The 21,281-nt window shown below is 41.3% G+C and overlaps 1 protein-coding gene across 1 annotated transcript in view; it reads right to left on the minus strand.

The window, feature by feature from the left end:
- The window catches only part of LOC120916764 (mucin-2-like), a 63,328-nt gene that overhangs the window by 39,783 nt on the left and 2,264 nt on the right, over nucleotides 1-21,281 (minus strand). Inside the window, exons 3-5 of the mRNA XM_040327699.1 lie at nucleotides 19,912-19,977; nucleotides 8,188-8,253; nucleotides 3,579-3,602 (exon numbers count right to left, since the gene is read on the minus strand). Coding sequence (XP_040183633.1) covers nucleotides 3,579-3,602; nucleotides 8,188-8,253; nucleotides 19,912-19,977 — 156 coding nt within the window. The remainder of the gene's footprint in view (nucleotides 1-3,578; nucleotides 3,603-8,187; nucleotides 8,254-19,911; nucleotides 19,978-21,281) is intronic.

The raw sequence follows: 21,281 nt of genomic DNA on the forward strand, positions 1-21,281 counted from the left end.
AGGCATGGCTTTATTAGGTACTGAGTAAGAGGAGTTTAGTGTTCTAATATGCACTAAATTGTTAGGCAGAGTTCACACTTTTTCAGTGCTTTAACCTTTTGCACATTAAAGTGGATGTAAACCCGTTTAATGAAATTAAGTCTTAAGTCTTATAGCTCTCTTCTGACCCGTTCCTCTGTTATCAGCTTGAGAACTACTGACATATTTATTGACTTTTTAGACAGAAGCAGCCTGAATCTTTTGTCAAAGAAGGTTGCTAAAATAGAGTAGCAGAGAGCAGCTCCTATTACAAAACAGCTCTGGGAGTCTCTGCCTATGATAAGAGGGGGTGTGTGCCTTTCCTCCAATCAGCAATGTTAGCTATCTTGGCTGTATGCCCAGACATAACACTCTGTGTTAACCAGGAAGAGAAAATCTCCTAAGGCCTCGTACACACGACCGAGTTTCTCTGCAAAAACCAGCAAGAAACTTGCTGTTTTTTTTTTTTTTGCAGAGGAAACCGGTCGTGTGTACATTTTTCGACGAGGAAACTGTCGAGGAACTCGACGAGCCAAAAAGAGAGCATGTTCTCTTTTTCCTCGACGGGAATGGAGAAACTTGGCTTGTCCAGTTCCTTGACAGCCTAACAAGGAACTCGACAAGCAAAACTATGTGTTTAGGCCTCGATGTAGGGAGATTTGGTTAATCTCTATGTATCATCTGGGGCTGTTCACTTCACTGGGTGTATGGAGGGTTTACATCCACTTTAATGCAAGTTACATCACGTGTCAACGTGCGTTGCCATAAAGTGTCACTAAACTATGGTTTAAAAAATAATATTTATTTTTTATCTATTTAAAAGGTAGCTAAGACAATAAATCAAATCAGAACATTGGAAAAGTAGTCAAGTTATACCAGTGTATCAAGTATACAGGTTCCAAACCCAGAACTCATGCCACGTACACACGACCGGTTTTCCCATTGGATAAAAAAACAATGGTTTTATCGACAGAATTATGGCCAAGCTTGTCTTGCGTACACACGGTCAGACCAAATTCCGCCCGGTCAAAGCGCGGTGACGTACAACAAGTATGACGACACTATAAAGGGGAAGTTCAATTCCAATGGCACCACCCTTTGGGCTGCTTTTGCTGATCCTCGTGTTAGTAAAAGTTTGGTGAGAGATGATTCGCTCTTTTCAGCCTTGTGCTTTTCAGTCCATTACAGCTTGACGAATGTGCTATCTCTATCTCTATCAGAAAAACTGCGATAGAGCATACACATGGTCAGAATTCCCGGCCAAAAGCTGTCATCGCAGTTTTTCCGACTGGAAAACCAGTCATGTGTACAAGGCATCAGATGTAACAGTAGAACCAATATTGTATTCAGGGTAAGACTACTAAGATGAACATGAGAATACATTTGTGAAATAATTCTTTCAAGCCTTGTACACACGACCGGTTTTCTCGGCAAGAACCAGCATGAAAACTGCTGTCAAAGCTTTCTTGCCGAGTAAACCGAGCGTGTGTACGAACAAGGCTTTCAGGTTTCTCGTCTGGAAATCTGGCCAGAATCTCGATGAGAAAAATAAAGAACCTGCACTCTATTTTCTCGTTGAGATTCTTGTCGGCCTGTTTCCTGACGAGAAACCTGAGAGTCTGTATACTTACCTGTGGCCGTGGAAACCAGCGCATGCTCAAAATGACTTTGACGCATGCGCGGAAGCTTCCACGGCATAGGTAGGGTGAAGCAAGATGGCGGCGATGGCATCAATTGTGACAAGCACATGCTCGTCGTACGCGATGACGTCACCGCGTTCTTGCCTTTCAAGAGAACCGCGGTTCCTTTGAAAGGTCTGTGTGTACACTCGGGCGGCAAGAGATTCTTGCCCGTGTGTACAAGGCCTGAAGCATGTATGTCTTATAAAAAATAACCTTCTATTGCTCTCAGCCTCCTCCAAATCCAAATTACCTTTTTTGCTACTATAATGGGTGGCTATATTTGTTTACCATGGTCCCACTCTATGTAGGAACCTAACAATTAAACTCTGTAGTAGGCACAATGGCAAACACACAAATATAGATAAAAAAAAGTGTTTTGTTTAAAAGTTTTTGAGACAATCTCATGGAGGAAGTCCATACACTTGTGTGAGCTACTGATCCAGAGCACAGCCCACTCTGTAGTAGTAAACAGATAAAATGAAGAGAAAGAAGCGCCACTAAGTGTAGTATTAAGTACAATTTATTATAGCCCCCATATTGGGTTACTCACAAGAGGTAGGTATAATACAGGCTCTTCATTAAGGTGATGGCTGGGGGGTCTGTTTGTGTGCTCCTTTTAGTAGTCTACTCGGCACACGAGGAGCACACAAACAGACCCCCAGCCATTACTTCTTTCTCTTTGTTTTGTATGTAAGAACGTAACCTTCTCTTGCTCACTCCAAGATGGACTATGGTCTAAAGACTATGGGATTCATAGTTTGCATAGAGCACTTCTTGGGGGGGGGAGAGGTTCAGGAGCTCATTGAGGACGTTACAAGGAGGCAGAAAAACACAGTAGGAAATCCACAGTATTTTTTAATCAAAAATACATTTCTGGGTCATTAAGTACTGGATTAGTACTGATCATTTTTGGAGAATAAGGATATTGTTTAGTGCCACTTCCATCAATTAATTTTGAATGGGCTTCGACCCCAGCCGAGCCAAAACTGAACCTCACCTTTTTTTGTAAACGCGATGCACAACAATGCAGGTGTTGTCTTGTTTTGGGTGTGATGTAAAATGAATGGCATCACAACGCTCTAATGTAAGCATATGTGTGTGCAGCCTATTGCATTAAGGTGTGCACCCCAAAGCTTAAACACACATTGGTGTATGCATAATGAAGGAAGGATTTCTGGACAGCCGCACTCCAAACTTGTTGCTTTTATTGTTAAATGAAAAACACAGGATACATGCCACAGCAAATGGGGTACAAGCTGACGCGTTTAACACAAAATGTTAGTGCTTAATCATAGCTATGATTAAGCACTAAAGTTTAGTGTGAAACGCTTCAGCTTGTACCCCGTTTGCTGTGGCATGTATCCTATGCTTTTCATTATACAATAAAAGCAACACGTTTTGGAGTGTGGCTTTCATCTTGCCTACACACCATCAGTTAAAAAAACGATCGTGTCAGAACGCAGTGATGTAAAACACAACGACGTGCTGAGAAAAATGAAGTTCAATGCTTCCGAGCATGCGTTGACTTGATTCTGAGCCTGCGTTGATTTTTAACCGATGGATTTCCCCACAGACGATCGTTTTTTTCTATCGTTTTCTTTAACCATCAGATAATTTTAAAACAGGTTCTAAGTTTTTTCACCGATGGCAAAAAACTGATGGGGCCCACACGCGATCGATTCGTCTGATGAAAACGGTCCATCAGACCGTTTTCATCAGACGAACCGATCGTGTGTACGCGGCATTACACTGCAAATCCATAGGCAGTGTTGTGATAACAGGTGTAAGTGTGCTATGGGTCCTTACTTTAGCATATGTTTAGTTGTAGTGCTATAAAGTCGTTTCCATCTATTCTAATAATATAATAAGTCCACTTACCAATAGTTGATGAAGTAGGGTTAACTGCAAGACAGAATAAAAACAATAATTTGAACATATAATGAAAAACTCTTGCTTTACAGTTAATAATGTTCAGTTAAATTATACGTTTATATACTAATATTGTATATAACATAATATTTATATATTCTTTTCACTTTTTATAAGTGATCACATACCCTCTGTTCTCAGCTGTATATAGAAGCTCAGAGAGCTGAGGGGAGGAGAAGCAACAGCACACTGATTTTCCCAGTGAATGGCCGTGCAAAGAGGGCATGTCAGCAAAAGTCTGAACATTGGAGTTCTCAACACAGCCAGAAAACCACGCTGTGCTTTCATGCCTAGTGTGTTCAGTTTTTAATTGGAAATCAGAGGGACTGGAAGGTTCACCAGGAATTTCACACAAAGGAAGCAACACAAATGGGTTGATTTACTAAATCTGGAGAGTGCAAAATCTGGTGCAGCTCTGCATGGTAGCCAGTCAGCTTCTAACTTCAGCTTGTTCAATGAGGCTTTGACAAAAAAACTGGAAGCTGATTGGTGTCTATGCAGAGTTGCATCAGATTGTGCACTCTCCAGTTTTAGTAAATCAACCCCAAAGTGAAGAGGATACTTTTTTATACAAAATGACAAAATCTTTTGCAGGTAAACTTGTAAACATACAGTATATAGATCTTAATTGTCCATCTTTTTGCCTAGACTTTCAGGTCCATTTTTAGCCACTTGAAGATTAACTTGGTTATTTGTTAAATCCCCTGTCTACCAAGGTGTGTTTATACATGTCCTGGTATTCGTGGGGTTAAACCAACCTCAGGAATGCTGCTGTAGCTGTGAGTTTAGTCATGTTTTTTTTTTATTATTCAACTCTGGATTTTCATTGAAATAAGCGATCATTTTATGGTACTGTGAATGGTCCTCCCTCCCGCCTGCCTTCCAGCCACTGCTGCCCACTATGTCTTGCAGCTCCAGGAAGTCCAGGACCATGGTAACTTGTCTCAGGATACTAAGACAATTTAGGGGTTTGGAGATTTATCATGTGTGAAAAATCTTAAAAACTGCCATTGTAGTAAAGTGGTTAAAGAGAACCTGTCATCACTACCCATTCTAGAATGAATGACAGGTTCTCTAGATAGGTTACAACCCCTACCTACTGATGCTTACACTGAACCCGGTATAAACTTTGCATCAGAGCTTACATACATTTTTTAATTTACATATAAAGTTCAGGCATGGCATCTGGCTTCTCAGCCCAAGCTGCTTCTCCTCGGTGGAGAAGGTAATATAGTTTCCCCATACCCATAAATACTTTAATTTCTCAGTACTCCCATACACGAAGGGAGCAGCAGGGGGGCATAGCAAAAGTTAGTACTAGTGATTAGGGGGTAACCTAACCAGAGAACTAGTGACTTTGGCAAAAGGCTAAGGCCCGATTCACACTTGTGAATGGGACCATCACTGATTATATGCAAGAACCTCAACATAGGTTTGCAGTGATTAGACTGAACATTTCTGCTCATTAATTATTCCTGATCCTGAAGTGGGTGTCCCTTCTTCCTATCTCAGAAAGTTGGGGGTCATGCACAACCTGTTATCATTTAAAGTGGACCTAACTTCAGTATATTTTTTCATGTTAAAGTATTAGGCTGGCCATACATGGGTCGAATTTCGAAAGAATTTTCTTTTGAAAATCTGAAAATGTGTGCATTTTGTGATAAAATGTTGCCACCAATGATTTCAAAATTCGACCAACCAAGCCTTCAATTTCACCTCTTACATCTCACATCTTCTTTTCTTTCCGGGAATTTTCTTTTTTTGCACATGCGCATTTCTTTTTCAATTAAATAAAAAGTCTGTTTATATGATGTTTTGGCATCTTGTCTCATTGTCTACTGTTTCTGTAAAAAAAAATTTAGTGAATCTGTTGCAAAGTTTATTACCTGGGGTACTGCTGATCTAACTATCAGGTCTATTAGTCCTAGTGGCCAACCCAGTGGCCAACCAAATAATATTCCCAAAAAGTATCTGCTTATGAAAAATGTATATAGTGAGGCAAACATTAATATAGATTTGGGATTTCTATACACTTTTAAGTAAGGTGTACCACTTAGAGATATTTGTTGACTCTCAAGCCCTGTACACACGGGCGAGAATCCTGTTGAATAAAAAACGTTTGGTTTTCTCGACAGGATTCCAGGCAAGATTTTCTTTCCACGCCCTGTGTACAGATGCACATTCAAAAGAACCACCGTTCTTTTGAATGTCAAGAATGCGGTGACGTCATCGACTACGACGAGCATGCCATCTTGCTTCACCCTACCAATGCCTTGGAAGCTACCGCGCATGCGTCGAAGTCTCATCGAGCATGCGCGGGTTTCCATGGAGACAGGTAAGTATACACACGCTTGGGTTTCTCCTACCGAGAATCCCAAACGAGAAAATAGAGAGTAGGTTCTCTATGTAGCGCCTGTGTACTTTCAAGTACCGGTGCTATTCTAAATTTAAGGGGGATGAGAGAGTTAGTTAGCTCTCATCCAGTTGATTTTTTTAAATTGGTCCTCTGCTTTAGGTGGGCTGTACTGTGGGCTCATTCTGTTGTTGCTGGGGTGCTATACCACCCCGGAGCGACAGGTGGCGCCAGTGGAGTCCAGGCTAGGGTGCCTCTCGCCAGCAGCCAATCAGGAGGGAGTTTCCCTCGCGGGGCATGCTGGGGGAGGGTACTTCTGGAGCAGACGCCATTAGGCGGGGTCTTGTTCCTGGTGTGGCGCCCACTTTTAGGGTGACCACACATCATGGCTCCCCGGTGAGATGTAGCAATAGGAGGAAGGAGATGGACAGCCGCACTCCAAAATAACTTTTCAAAAAAGTTGTCTTTTATTTTCAAGCAGGAACATGCATAATCACCACAACCATAAACCAGGACAGCCGACTAGTTTCGCACTCTTGCTAGTGCTTATGATTAAGCACTAGCAAGAGTGCGAAACTAGTCGGCTGTCCTGGTTTATGGTTGTGGTGATTATGCATGTTCCTGCTTGAAAATAAAAGACAACTTTTTTGAAAAGTTATTTCGGATTGCGGCTGTCCATCTCCTTCCTCCTATTGCTACTGCTACGTGCATTGCCAGCACCTTGGTAATACGACCGTCCCTGATTATCTATAGGGCTCACCTGGAGCGGTAAAAATCTTCCCCGGCGAGATGGCCTACCAGGCCGGGGTGCGCGTGCCACGCGTTTTTTCCTGGTTCCGGGACCATGATGGCCCGGAACATTTGAAGTTGTGGCGGGGCCCCAGTAATCGACTGGGTCCCCAAATTCTGAGGAAAGATCCCAAGCGAGATAACTGTTCGGTGGGGAGTCAGCCTGAGGAGAGCCAAGAGAGGCAGGCAATCCAATAGGGCCTCGACAATCCATCGGGGATCAAGGTAACCAGACACTGAAAGGTTGGATGTCAGCCACCTGTCAGTCGGTGACCCAATTGAGAACTACCTGAGGGAGATTCAGGCACAAGTACTACTGAGGAGGATTTTCTTCCATGATCCACGTTCTAGGGAAGGGTTTGTGGCAGAGACTTGTTTCCCTCAAGGTTCCGAGTGATACTCTGGCTGCCAGGTCGGTGTGAGAGGCCTGTCCAGGTACACTATACCCACTCCAGCTGGAGTGGTGGCCAAAGTAAAGTGTCGTTGGAACCAGGACTGCTCCCATACTGTTGAGCCTGAATCTGCTATTTCTCCTCCTCCTTGATCTCTGCTGTCTACCTCAAGTTTTACTGTTTACCGTGTTGGGTAAAATAAAAGCACAAGAGTTTTCTCCTAGCAGCAGACTAATGACATCATCTATGCCTAGGCAAACACACTCATGTGGAGCTCACTGGCTGCCTTTTTATTAATATCAGGTAGAGTTTTTCTTATTTAAACTTACACTGTTGCTGTAATTTAGGGCGTGTCGGGATTTTATTCATGTAGACTTGTAAAGCAAGGTCCCCTTTAATTAACGACAGATAATTTAGGTTAAGTTAACCAAATAACTGTTATTGGATGACTAGCATCCAAAATGAATTCCTTAAAGCAGAACTTTAGTCATAACTACTTGACAAAAAATAATGTTCTTTAGCGAGAACATACATTTTACAATAATAATTATTCTACCAAAATGAGTGCTGTAAATTGCCTCCAGCATGTTCCTGTTTCTTATTGCCGGAGGCTGCCATCTCGCTGAAGCCCAGAGCCCCTAAACAGCAGTAAAACTTTAGGCTGTCAGCAAATCAGCCTCTACAAATCTGGCACAGTGCCTAAAAAGAGTAACTGAGCACATGCAGAGCAGGGTGAGACAGTGTATTACTTCATTTTAAACAGTATAGGCACCTATTTTTTGTTTTACTGACTAAAGTTCCACTTGAAACCTCTTTAAATAGGCTATCCAGCAGCTTGAGGCTTAAGGGGAGATCTTCACTATTATGTGCAGCACGGAAGGAAAAAAAGGAAAATGCATTGCAGTAGAGAGATTTTAACAAATCTCAGTATAAAATAAGGGGTGAGACTGGAGTGGAGCTTTTCCCAACATCTATCACCTTCACCCATATTTCGTTTTTGATCTGACATTCTCTTTATAATTACCTTGTGGTGCAGTAGGTGGATTTGGACTTGTAGAACTTGTAAGTGTACCAATATTGATGTCGGGTGCTGTAAAAAAAACAAAAAAAACATTTAAAATTCAAGTGATTGTAAAGTCTTGTTTTTTTTTTCTATAAAAATAACTAAAATGTTATACATACCTGCTCTGTACAGTGGTTTTGCACAGAGCAGCCCGGATCCTACTCTTTTTGGGTCCCTCTTCTGTACTTCTCCCTTCTACTCCCCACTCCTACTTTCTCCCTATCCAGTGACTTGCACCTACTGCCACACTGGGGGCATGCTGAGTGCAGAAATTGCTACCTGGCCGCCCAGTTCTTGCAGGATTTTTGAATGCAATAGGAGACTGAAGATGGTTGCCTGGAGCGCATCATAGGAGACAACTTAGTCCCCAATGAGCTTCCCATTGGGTCAGGAGCTCCTCTTTGGGCATACCTCAGCACTGCACTTGCCTACACTCTCAACCCCTTATGAAATGCAGTCCACAGCCTAACAAACAACCTTAATGACAACTACATAATGACAACTATGTTTTACAATACATAGTCAGAATATTTAGCAGGCAGAGGTGCTCTAGTAGCTTTCCCAGGAAGATGGGTCACAACTCAAGGACAGGCCATACTGGACAGAAGGATCAGAGGCTCCTGAAGCAGGTGGAGGCTGTTTATCACAGGATCCCTTCATCCAAAAAGTTGAGCCTCTATTGTTGGAAGGCACCACTTCACTGGGACTTCCAGAATTGGAGGCAAGTGTCCCACTGTACTCATGAGGGTCATGGAGGGCAATGGAAGGGAGTTCACAGTGTAGACACAAGGATTCAGCAAATTCCGATGTAAACAAATTCCTTCTTGTCCCTCCAATACAAAATCGCACACACGACAATCCAAAAAAGAGATGGTTTTCAATGCTGTATGGATGAGACTCCCATTTGGTCTCCAATTTACTGCCTCAATTTTAATTGGTTATATGAACAAGGACCCTATCCCCAGGCAGTAGTGGTAATAGATCAAATACACATTCATCTGCTGAATTTTGATGTTCCAGTGCCAACCACTTTAGTAAGATGGTGCCAATGTTCTTGAACCAACATTCAGACAGGGGCTCAAGAATGTCTAAAAGCAGGTCCACAGGAAACGGCTACATCACCAGAACATTAAAAAGAAGGGCGTACATTCCATGGCCTGGTGAACTCTGTTTGGCTGTAGGTCCAAATCCCTTTCCCTACATGCTTGGGCCAAGAGACACTATTTTTTTCCTTCAGGGTATGAATTTTACCTAGCAGAGTCTGATTAATGCATTACCATGCTTAATTACCTAGCAGAGTCTGATTAATGCATTACCATGCTTAAAGCGGTAGTTCACCCCCCCCCGACACATTTTACCATCGAGACAGGCATTGTAGCGCGAGCTACAGTATGCCTGTCCCGATTTTTTTAACCCCGTACTCACCTTGTAGTCGTCCATCGTAGATTTCGGCTCCCGCGGGGAATGGGCGTGCCTATGGAGAGGGAGGATGATTGACGGCCGGCCCTGGCACGTCACTCTCTCCGAAGACAGCCGGAGTAGGTCTCGGCTCTTCACGGCGCCTGCGCACAGGCTATGCGCACACGTCGTGAAGACCAAGCCTATTTCGGCTATTTCCGGAGAAGCGTGACGCGCCAGAGCCGGCCGTCAATCATCCTCCGTCTCCATAGGCACGCCCATTCCCCGGTATCTTCGATGGACGACTACAAGGTGAGTATGGGGCTAAAAAAAACGGGACAGGCATACTGTAGCTCGCGCTACAATGCCTGATTTTAAGGTAAAAGAAAAAAAAAATGTTTTTTTCCCGTCGATAGGGTGAACCCCCGCTTTAACTGTTCTTAAAGTGAGGCATGCAATTTTGTGAGTACCACTGAATCAGCATCAGAAAAAACCTATGACTCAAAATTAGGGCCCTGATCTGACTGAATCTGTTTTGGACAGTCATATGGCTGTACTAAATGTGCCCAAAAGAGTTTGACTGCAAGTGACAGTAGTTTTATTTTGATGGGCACCACAATGGCGAATTTCCAAAAGTTGTCCACAAACCCCAACGCATTACAATACCTAGAGGATATCTGGATAACCATTGTTAACAGTTCGGTTCAGCCATTGTAATAATGAGAGGGTAGGGAGGAACCTCCAAGTCCAAGAGAAGTCGGGATCCTGCTTTTGCAATTCAGCCCATTCTGCTGTAGTGAATATTTCAGGTACAATTTGATGTTGTCTGTTGTGGACAGCTGAAACTGCCGGTGTTTCCATATTCCCTAAGTGGGAGGAAACAACCTCATACTCCACTAAAATTTGCTCCATGTCACCTTGCATCAACATTACTGTGTAAAAGTCCTATCTTGTAGCAAATCGTGTATTTGAACCAAGCTAGACAAGGTACCCAGTGTTGTTTCAGGGCACCAAGTTTGGTAATCTCTAGGTATGCTACTGAATTTTTGTTGATGTAAATGTTTACCCAGCCACCCAACAAATACCACGCAAACTTTTAGGTCATAATTGATACCAGAGCCTTTAGTTCAAGCTTGAAAGATCTGTAGTTATGGAGATTGCATTTGATTGGTCGTAAGCTTCAACTGGCATAGGCAATGACTCATTCACCCCTATCTTGCTTTCGAACTAGTACAGTCCCAAGTCACTGAGAACTGACATTAGTCTACACATGGAAGGGTTTACTCTTGTCATCTTATGCCAGAAGTGGTTAGTTGTTCTTTTTAGAGACTCACAGACTTCCGTTTGAGCTGATTGACAGCTAGCCAGAACTAAAGGTAATGTTTTGCCCTTCAAGTGAGTTGGGTATCTACACAATAAGTGTGTGAGTGAACCAGCAACTGTGCAAAACTGAGGATGAAGTGTGAGTAGTACCTGATCAACCCCAGAAAGAATTAAGTTCAATTACTATTTTTTGGAACAACCAATCTCATACCGCCTGGATTTTGGTGGTATCTGGAGATACTCCTCCAGCTTTCACTACCCAGATACTGTATCTGGCTTTGCATCAGATGATGTTTGGTGGGCTTGAGCTTGAGTCCATATTGGACTTATCATGTGAAAATCTGATTAAGATGTTTGACATAACCTTTAAAAGTCTTAAGCCCTGTACACACAATCGGTTCGTCTGATGGATACGATAGTCTGTGGGAAAATCCATCGGTCAAAAATCCATGCATGCTCAGAATCAAGTCGACGCATGCTCGGAAGCATTGAACTTCATTTTTCTTAGCACGTCGTTGTGTTTTACGTCACTGAGTTGGACACGATCGGATGGTGTGTAGGCAAGACTGATGAAAGTCAGCTTCATCGGATATCCGATGAAAAAATCCATCGGATTAGATTCCATCAGATATCCGATTGTGTGTACAGAGCTTTAGACAAGGTGATATCCTCCAAATAGATCAATATAGTATCAACGTTAAGGTCCTCAAAGCACTGTTCCACAAGGTTCTAAAAAATGCTGGGTGTGTTGGTTAACCCAAAAGACATGTGCCTGAATTTGTACAACCTTACCAAGTGGCAAAAGCTGTTATTTCTGAATCTTCGAGGTAATATCTTCAGCCTACGACAAGGTGGCAACCATACCAACCCCACCTTCTCTGTGTATTCTGCATCTGATGGCTATGATAAGCATTGACCAGATTCTGGAGCTGGGTCAATTTTCTCTAGGCTCTTGGAGGTGTTGCTGAATGTACTGTAGCTTCCCTCAAGAGTTGCTCCAAAGCCAGTTCTTGCAGTGTGATCATAGTTCATGCCCCAGAGAGGTCAAAACTATCTCAATGCAATCTACTGTCTGATCAAACTCTCAAATGAACATACAGGTCACCCCTTGAAGGGAAATGGGAAGATTGTTAGTGGCCTTTAAAGTGAGCGAAGATACGTCTAATGTCGAGGCTTGACCAAACTGCTACTGCTAGAAAGTATAGTCAATGATGGTCACTTCAGACCCATTATCAACCAAGCAGCTTGCTTAATGGCCATTTCAAACCATGGATACCAAGAGCATTCTAGAGTTAGCAGTTTCTGCAGGTTGACTCCCGCCCTAAAAAAAAGAGGTGAGGCCTGTCCTTTCCTCTTCTACAATGCCTGACAATATACCCTTGTTGCCCATATTGCTAAAACTTTTGGTCTGTGTCAGGGTGTCTTTGGTGGTAGTAGACATCTGACAGAGCCCACCCAGTTGTCATTGGTCGGCAGATACTTTCTGCTGGATGGAAATTATTGACTCATTTAAATCTCTAACTGCACTCTCTGAAGTGGAGAGGGGACAGCTGCTTCCTACTTCACCAATGGTCTTACTTTTCCATTGATAGTTGCAACTAACCCCTTCTCCTTTTTTTGCTAATCTGCTTCTTGAAAAAGCTATACCATAGTAGTGGCTCTCACGCGATCTTTCAAAGCTCTTTTTAAGAAACCATCTTTAATTCCTGAGATAAACTGCTCTTGACTAACTAGATACGGGGTGTCAATAGTAGCACAGTATTTGCCATAATTAATGAATGGCCACTACAAACTGGGGTACAGAATTAAAATTTGCGGTTAGTGCAGCTATGGGGTGACCTAAACATACATGCTCTCTAATCAGACTATGATTTTATCAGAGTGGTTTGTTTAGAATCTAGTAAGCTGAGCACAGCTCTCCTAGCTATATGTTTTAGGGACATAATCACCAGGTAAGTCAATTGTGTTATTGGTACCTGTAACAGATGAGCCACACTTTCCAGCCTCTCTACTCAAGCTGCCAGGGAAATATTTAAGCCATTATAATTGGGTATCAGTGCTACAGCCACGCCCAAAAATACCATTGTTACACCTTAGGCCGGACCTGCCATTGAGGATGGGTTTTCCATATGCCGCCAACTATGCCAAGACGTAGATGGGGCTGACCAAGTGTACCCAAGAATTGTACCACCTTAACCTCCCTGGCGGTATGATTCTGTCTGAAAAAACATGCTGAAAGCGGTACAATTATTTGCAAGGAAATTTGGTGTTTTATACTGTAGGCCTGTGATTTTTAGGAATAACTCACTTAAATCTGACCAAACAAGAATCTAATAGGCATCCCGGGTATGACATTTTTTTAAAAACAAAATTTTAAATTATAATATAATAAATGATTATAAATAATTATAGAAAGTAATAATATAATTAAAATAAAAATTATTCAATAATGTAATCAACTCAAAATCACTGAAATGTTCTCAGTTGCAGAATTGTTGCTGTCATTATTTTTTTTTTTTATGACGAATTTCCCCACAAATCGCTATCGCACAATTCTGCAAGTGATTATAATTTATTATCGCTGTTTTCTAGCTGATCTAAAACCATTTTTGACATAAAAAGACACTTTTGGTTGCTATGGACAATCTACTGTTTTCAGGCAGAAAAAAAGGTTTTTATTGTATAAAATGACATGCAGGGCACTGGGCAGACCACTAGGGACAAGGGGGGTGTGTTTTTTTTACATACAGTACTGTAATCTATAAGATTACAGTATACTGTATGTAATGTGTTTGTTTACTTTTTTGAATTTGGCGCCGATCTCCGCTCCCGTGCGTCGTAACGTCGCAGGGAACGGAGATCGGCGGCACAGGAGGACGCTGTGTGAATCGAGCGAGGTCCCGCTCGCTCACACAGCGTAGTGACATCGCTGGATCCAGGACAAGGTAAGCCAGCGCACGCTGCAGGCTCTGCATGTCTACTCGGGGATACCGATCGCAGCAAGAAAAACCAACCCCGAGTCACGCTCGGGGTTACCGCCAGGGAGGTTAAGGCTTAAATGTTGGTTTATGATATTGAAACTGAAATACAACTGGAATATGACAGATTACAGAAGTGTCACAATATGAATAATATATGAATAATAGTTTACACAGCTTGCTCAGGTAGAGTAATAATGGCTTTCAGTGAGGCACTTTTTCAGGCAAGCAATATATTGTAAGATTACAGACCGCTGAAAGCAGGAGGAACACTTCCTTTAGAGGTGGTATCAATATGTTGCTCTGCGTTCTCAAAAATCTCTGGAGGATACCTCGTTGGAGATGAGAAGAAAATCCAGGAACCTGACAGAAAGAGATGCACTGTAAGGGGAAAGTAAGTGCTTTTTTTAAGCACTTCTGTTTTAATGATGGCCACCCAAATCTTGTGAGATTTCAGTGCCCAAAAGGAAATGCTGGCCTCCACAATTTGGCTGCCAAAAACCCATGATCGGGGACAACTTAGTCCCCAATGAGCTCCTGCCAGCCTGAAAGAAGTGACCTTTTGTCCTCTTCAAGCTTGCCAATGTACTACAGCACTACACTTGTCTATAGTGTGATTCACCAAAATCAAAAGAATAGTGCACAGATATCAGTGCCTTTGGTTTAACTTAGGTTTAATAATTTCCTGTTTTGGAAATAAGTTGTATTGATAAAAATAAATGAAAACCAGGAGTAAAGATGGAAGTTTACAGAAACCAACCAAGCGTTAGTTTACATTTTTTATCTATGCAAGCTAGAGTTTGGGTACTCTAATGCAGTTTTTAATTCATTCCATTGTTTATAAACCATTACAATGCCACTTTTAATATGGCATTTTAATAACTGTTTTTTTTATTATTATTATTATTATTATTATTGTTTATGGACAAAAGCATCCTTGGAGTCTTTTTCTGATATCCATTTATTTGATTTACAAACTCAAATGTAGAAGTGGTACCCAATGTAAATTCCGTATTATGCTAAATCGTGTTTGATTCACATATTTGTGTAGACCACAGGTAAATTGTGATCTAAAACTTCTTAAATGTGTCTATCTTAGAGAAAACATTCTATCCAAAGGTTAGACAGTGGCGTGAAATGATTGATTCCATATTCAGTTTAAAATAGGACTGTGTACTGAGCATTGTGGGTATCTACACTACTCAGCAACAACCAATGGCTGAGGGATCACAAAACAAAACACTGTGATTTGAGTTTTTAGCCAACTGAGTTTTATGCTATAAATATACACATGCATGCTCACAGAATGCAAGCATTCATGTCTGTTTAAGAGTCTTTTGCATTGTTCAGTCTCATGTCTCTCATCTTTCTCTTGGATTCTCTATGGGGTTCAGGTCAGGCAAATTTGCTGGACAATCAAGCACAGTAATCCCACGGTCATTAAACCAGGATTTGGTGCTTTTGGCAGTGTGGAGGAGGTGTCAAGTCCTGCTGGAAAATGAAGTCAACATCCCCATAGAGCTCGTCTGCGGAAGGAAGCATGAAGTGCTCCAAAATCTCCTGGTAGACGGCTGTGTTGACCCTGGACTTAATGAAGCACAGTGGAACAACACCAGCAGATTACATGGCTCCCCAAATCAACAGACTGTGGAAACTTCACACTGCATTCCAGCATCTTGCAGTGTGTGCCTCTCCATTCTTCCTCCATACTCTGGGTCATTGGTTTCCAAATGAGATGAAAAATTTGCTGTCATCAAAAAAGGGGACTTTGGACCACTGAGCAACAGACCAGGTCTGTTTTTCTTTAGCCCAGGTAAGACGCTTCTGACGTGTTTGTTGTTCAGGAGTGGCTTGACAAGAGGAATACGACATTTGAAGCCCATGTTCAGGATCCGTCTGTGTGTGAGGGCTCTTGATGCACTGACTCCAGCCTCAGTCCACTCCTTGTGAAAGTCCCCAACACTTTTGAATGGCCTTTTCCTGAAAATCCTCTCCAGGCTGCGGTCATCACTGCTGATTGTGCACCTTTTTCTTCCACCCTTTTCCCTTCCACATAACTTTCTATTAATGTGCTTTAATACAGCACTTTGGGACTTTCTCTCCTTATGGAGGGTGTCAATGATGGTTTTCTGCACAACTGTCAGGTCAGCAGTCTTTCCCATGATTGTGATTCCTACGGAACCAGACTAAGAGACCATTTAAAGGCTCAGGAACCCTTTGCAGGTGTTATGGCTTAATTGGCTGATTAGAGTGGGAAACTTTGAGCCTAGAATATTGCACCTTTTTACAATATTCAAATTTTATGAGAGTGTGGATTGTGGATTTGAGCTGTAAGCCATAATTATCACAATTATGACAAATCACAGCTTGAAATAACTTTATTTGCATGTAATTAGTCTATTTCATATATTAGTTTCACCTTTTAAGTTGTATTAGTGAAATAAATAAACTTTTGCATGATATTCACATTTTTTGAGTATCACCTTTAGATCTTCCTGGTTGTAGCCATGGGTTTTACTAGTAGTAACTCATGGAATGTAGGTTTTATTGTTGTAGTTTTTAAAGTGTCTGGAGTAGCTGTATTTCAACATGAAACATGCACTTCACAGCAGTACACTTGAATCTCATAGTTGATAGAGATGAGCTCATGGGAGACATTGCATGTCACTTTCTGCTTTACATTAACAAGTTGGGCAATTGGATGGGATTTTGCCCTGCCGAAAATGTCTTCTAAATTCTCCCATAGTCCATGTTTCCTGATACCTGCAATCTTTCTTTTCACCCCGTCAGATTCAAATAAAAAATAATTCACATTAAACCACGGTGACCATGAACAGTGCACAGCCAAGTCCCATAGAAAGAGAAAAAAAGGAAAATAAATATGTGTTTTATGTAATGAAACAAAATGTATTATTGCAGTGGAAAATCCACCTTGATTTCTCCCAGAAGATTACAGGTACTGTGGATGATTAATATCTATATCTGCCATCTTCAGCTTCAGAACTGCTCCAGCAATGGCTCTGTGTTTGTTATGGAGCTGGAAGACACTCTCCCCTTCAGCAGGACATGGTTCCAGAAGCCACATGTCTGGGTAAAGAGCTGCTACAGAATTTTTTTTATTTGCTGCAAAATTGCTTTGAAGCTAAATTTAAATGTTCTCTCTTAATTTTGTTGTTTTGTGGAAAATGGCTTGCTTCTGAGTAGCAATGTATTGCTTCTGAGATGCATAAGTAGATGCTGCAGTTGATGCTTTTAAACGGCTTCTATGTTGCTTGGAACTGCTTCATTGGAAAGGGTAAGAAATGCATTTCACATACAATCAAATGCCCTTGTAAAGGAATAATTTATGAAATTCATGCAGATGAAGCTGTAAAAAAAAAGCAGACATAGCTGCAATGCATTTCAAACACTAGCCCTATACTTTAGCTGCTGGAAACGTATTTTGATAATATATATATATATATATATATATATATATATATATATATATATATATATATATATATATATATATATTAAAAAAAATCCACCATTGCCTTGGCATTTGGCCACATGATATTTTCTACAGTACAGTACAAATTAAGCACTGATCTTTTCTTCAACCAAACCCCATGTGACCAATTTTTTAATCATATGACCATTATGGAAGGAGCGTTGGTCTCAGTAAGACTGTTGACATAGCATTACGTTATTATTTGTCCACTTTAAGCAGGCAACCGTATCATGAAAGATACACATTTCTGCAACTTTCATTAAAGATGACCCACCATTATGTTGTAGTCTTACATGCATACATGGTATGTAATGCATTTTCTATATGTTACTGAGATTACAGTACACCACCTGGCAGTTCCACCATCTGTTTTTTCCAGAAGGATATCATCATTTTTCTTCCAGGCATTATTCAGGGTCAGTATCCACTTCCTTGACTGAGGTGCTGACTCAAGGAGGACAGTCATATACATCCTGGTGTCTGTGCAATTATTTGCTGTGCTTGTTAAAAAGTTACAATGTCACAATTTGATCACTGGGTATAGGAGACTGAGGAAATGCATTCTCCTCTTTGCAGTAGATGGTGACATTATCACAGCCTAGGAAAAGTCACTTGCCTTAAGCTCATGGACAGACTTGAACTAAAAAGAGTACAGCAGTTTGAAAAAGATACTGTTGATGTGAATGATACAGCCAAATTTACTGGAAGGTCTATATTACAGCCGAACTGCAGGCAGATATCAAAGACACACAGAAACGCAAATCCTTAAGCAGGCAAATCAGCTCCCAACTATATTTATTTCATCTGTGTATTTATCCATCTAGCCTGGATTTCAGCTTAAGTTCTGTGAATCATACAGAAAAGGCACTGTCCAAAATGAAATCAAAAGATTCACGCACCATTAAAACGTAGCCCTTCAAATGTAAAGATTCACTGTATCCCAAAGCAGTCTCTTACCAAAGTATGAGTGGCCAGTCTTCACAGTCAAATGCAGCTTTCACAGTCTATTCCCAAGACCCCAAAAACAATAATCACAAAACTATCATAATGAATTCTAGTTTTGAGTCATGGTTGGCCTTGTCAGTTCCCCCCCTCCCTCATCCTTTGATTGAAAAATTGAAGGAGCCTGGTGGAAAATTGTTGGATGAATCCATCTGATTGATCCATATTCTGTCAGCCAACAGAGCTGGCTGCTGGAATAAAACAACAGGCCCTGCAGATCTGTCCATCTGCATAGATAGTGGAACTCCTATGCTCCGTACACTCGATCTGGCTTTTGCCCGGCCAAATCACATCGGAATTCCGACGGAATTCCATTGGAAAAAAATATGTTCTATATCTAAACTCCGATGGAATTAATCGGAATTTCCGATGAAAAAACTCTGATGGGGCTACACACGATTGGAAAATCTAATGGAAAAAGTCCATCTTACTTTTTCCATCGGAAATTCTGATCGTGTGTACGTGGGCATTACGGTTACATATGGAAAGCCTAAAGCGGTCTTAAATCCAAAAGCATACATTTATTATATGGAGATAAACAGTTCTTAGATATGGTGGTTGCATTAATTTTCATATTTAGGCTTCCTTTCCTTTAATCTGGTAATCTGGCCAGTACGTCTGCTGTACATGTAGCAGGGGGTTGAGAAAATCAATTTTACACTGACAGGGTGCTTACAATTATCAGCTGTTATTTATTTACGTAAAACCACCCCCTGGCTGACATGTGAGCAAGACCTTAAAATGGAGGTTGTTTTGAACACAAGCTGATACATAGTTAAAATCTTTATGGCTTTGCATTAAAATGTTAAAATGCTTTCTTGTTTACTGAATTATCATTTTTTCCCAACTACACCATTCCCAAAATTGCCCTTCCAGCGTGGATTGGATCAAATTACAAGCATTAGGAAAAGATAAACATGCAACTGGTTGGTGATTTTTAATATTGTTACAGCCCATTGACTAAAACCATGTACAAGCCCCAATTCTGTAACACATAATATTTCTGTTCCATTAGTGGTACTTTCATTATATGTAAATTTATTTGCTTAGCCTAATTTTTGTCATGTCAACAGTCTTTTGGCTCAGCGGCAGGCTACTGCCGAGAAGCTTAATCCATGCAAATGCACTTAAGTTAAAACCCATCATCAACCTGAACAAAAAGAGTGGGATTGGTAAAAATAATTTACCAGATGAACGAGTGATGTGAAAATGGTAATAATGACAAAATATGTTCATAGGGGGTTATTTATGAAAGGCAAATCTACAAAAAAAATGCTGTTTTTTTATTTGACTTGCATGTCCCCCTCAGATCTACAGCAACTGCACTTCCAAGTGCAATTTCAGTGTAATTTCAAGTGCACTTTGCACTTGTAGTTTGCACTTGTAGTGCAAAGTGGATTTGCCTTTAGTAAATGACCCCCATAGTGTAACAAAAGCTTCAAGTTAAATTAACCAGGGCATGCAGTTTTGATAGCTTTGGAAAACACTTACTTGTAGTTGATTCTTCTATAGTAGTTGTCTTTCCTGTAGTTGATGTTTCTGGTGTGCTGGTAACTTCTGCAATGTAAAGTTAATTAAATGTTTGTTTGTAACCATATATTGCATGCAAATGCAATTTTGATTAATTAAGTATTGGTATATTTTTTTATTTTATTTTTTTTTTATTTTCAGTATATCCTTTTACTTTAAAAGTTATTTGGGTATTTTAATCAAACTTTCCTTATCTCAACCTACTATAATACTTTGCTTTCTCAAATTACTGCCTCTCATCTGGAGTTGGGCAAATATCATGGGAAGGCTGTAGGGGGCATGTGGGCAGGACATGTCAGTGGCTGATTAGGTGATAAGAGTGCAAAATTCCACTATCTTTCATACAGCATCAAGGTCCAGGGAGCACTCAAGGAGAGTAGGTATGGGGGAAGGGTGTATTAGCATACAGATCAGTTCTTGTAATGCCCAGCTGGCACATCACTGTGGTCATGATGACAACATTCTAGATTAGAAGCGGTGTGCTCTTGACAGCCAGACCACTGAGGAATGCAGCTGTGTGATGGTGAACATTATCCAGACTGGAAGTTACCCGGGGCTGAAGGGAAAATCTGCAACCCTTCTTTTGTACTGTACATACGATACTAAAAAGTATAAAAAAGACTTAAAGTGATAGTAAAGTCTTGTTTCCCCCCTTTAAAATAGCAAAAATGTTATACGTACCTGCTCAGTGCAATGGTTTTGCACAGAGAAGCCCCAATCCCCCTTTTCTCGGGTCCCTTACTGGCGCTCCTGGCTTCTCCCCTCTGCCAAGTGCCCCCATAGCAAGTGGTCTTAGGCCTCGTACACACGGCCGAGGAACTCGACGTGCCAAACACATCGAGGTCCTCGGCCAGTTCAGCCCTGAAGCCGCCGAGGAGCTCGGCGGGACGAGAGCTCCCATAGAACAACGAGGAAATAGAGAACATGTTCTCTATTTCCTCGTCGAGCTCCTCGTCGGCTTCCTCGGCCGAAAGTGTACACACGACCAGTTTCCTCGGCAGAATTCAGCCAGAAACTCGGTCGGAAGCTGAATTCTGCCAAGGAAACTGGTCGTGTGTACGGGGCCAAATTCTAATTTCAGCTCTGTTCAAGCAATTTAGTTCTAGCTCTGGAGCTTATCTGATAAAATACTGAAATCTGCACAGCTCCAACCAGCCATCTAACCTGCTTCCAAATCTGGAAACCCAGCTTTGCCCATAGGTATTACAGAAGAAAAATATACGATTTGATATTACATAATACATCACTTGCTTTTAATGATTATTTTTGCAAACACCTAAAACTACCTTACACATTTTTTTGGTTGAGGGTCATTTTGAACACAAGGTGAT

This window comes from Rana temporaria, chromosome 11 (genome assembly GCF_905171775.1).
Source record: "Rana temporaria chromosome 11, aRanTem1.1, whole genome shotgun sequence".
Taxonomy (NCBI): Eukaryota; Metazoa; Chordata; class Amphibia; order Anura; family Ranidae; genus Rana; species Rana temporaria.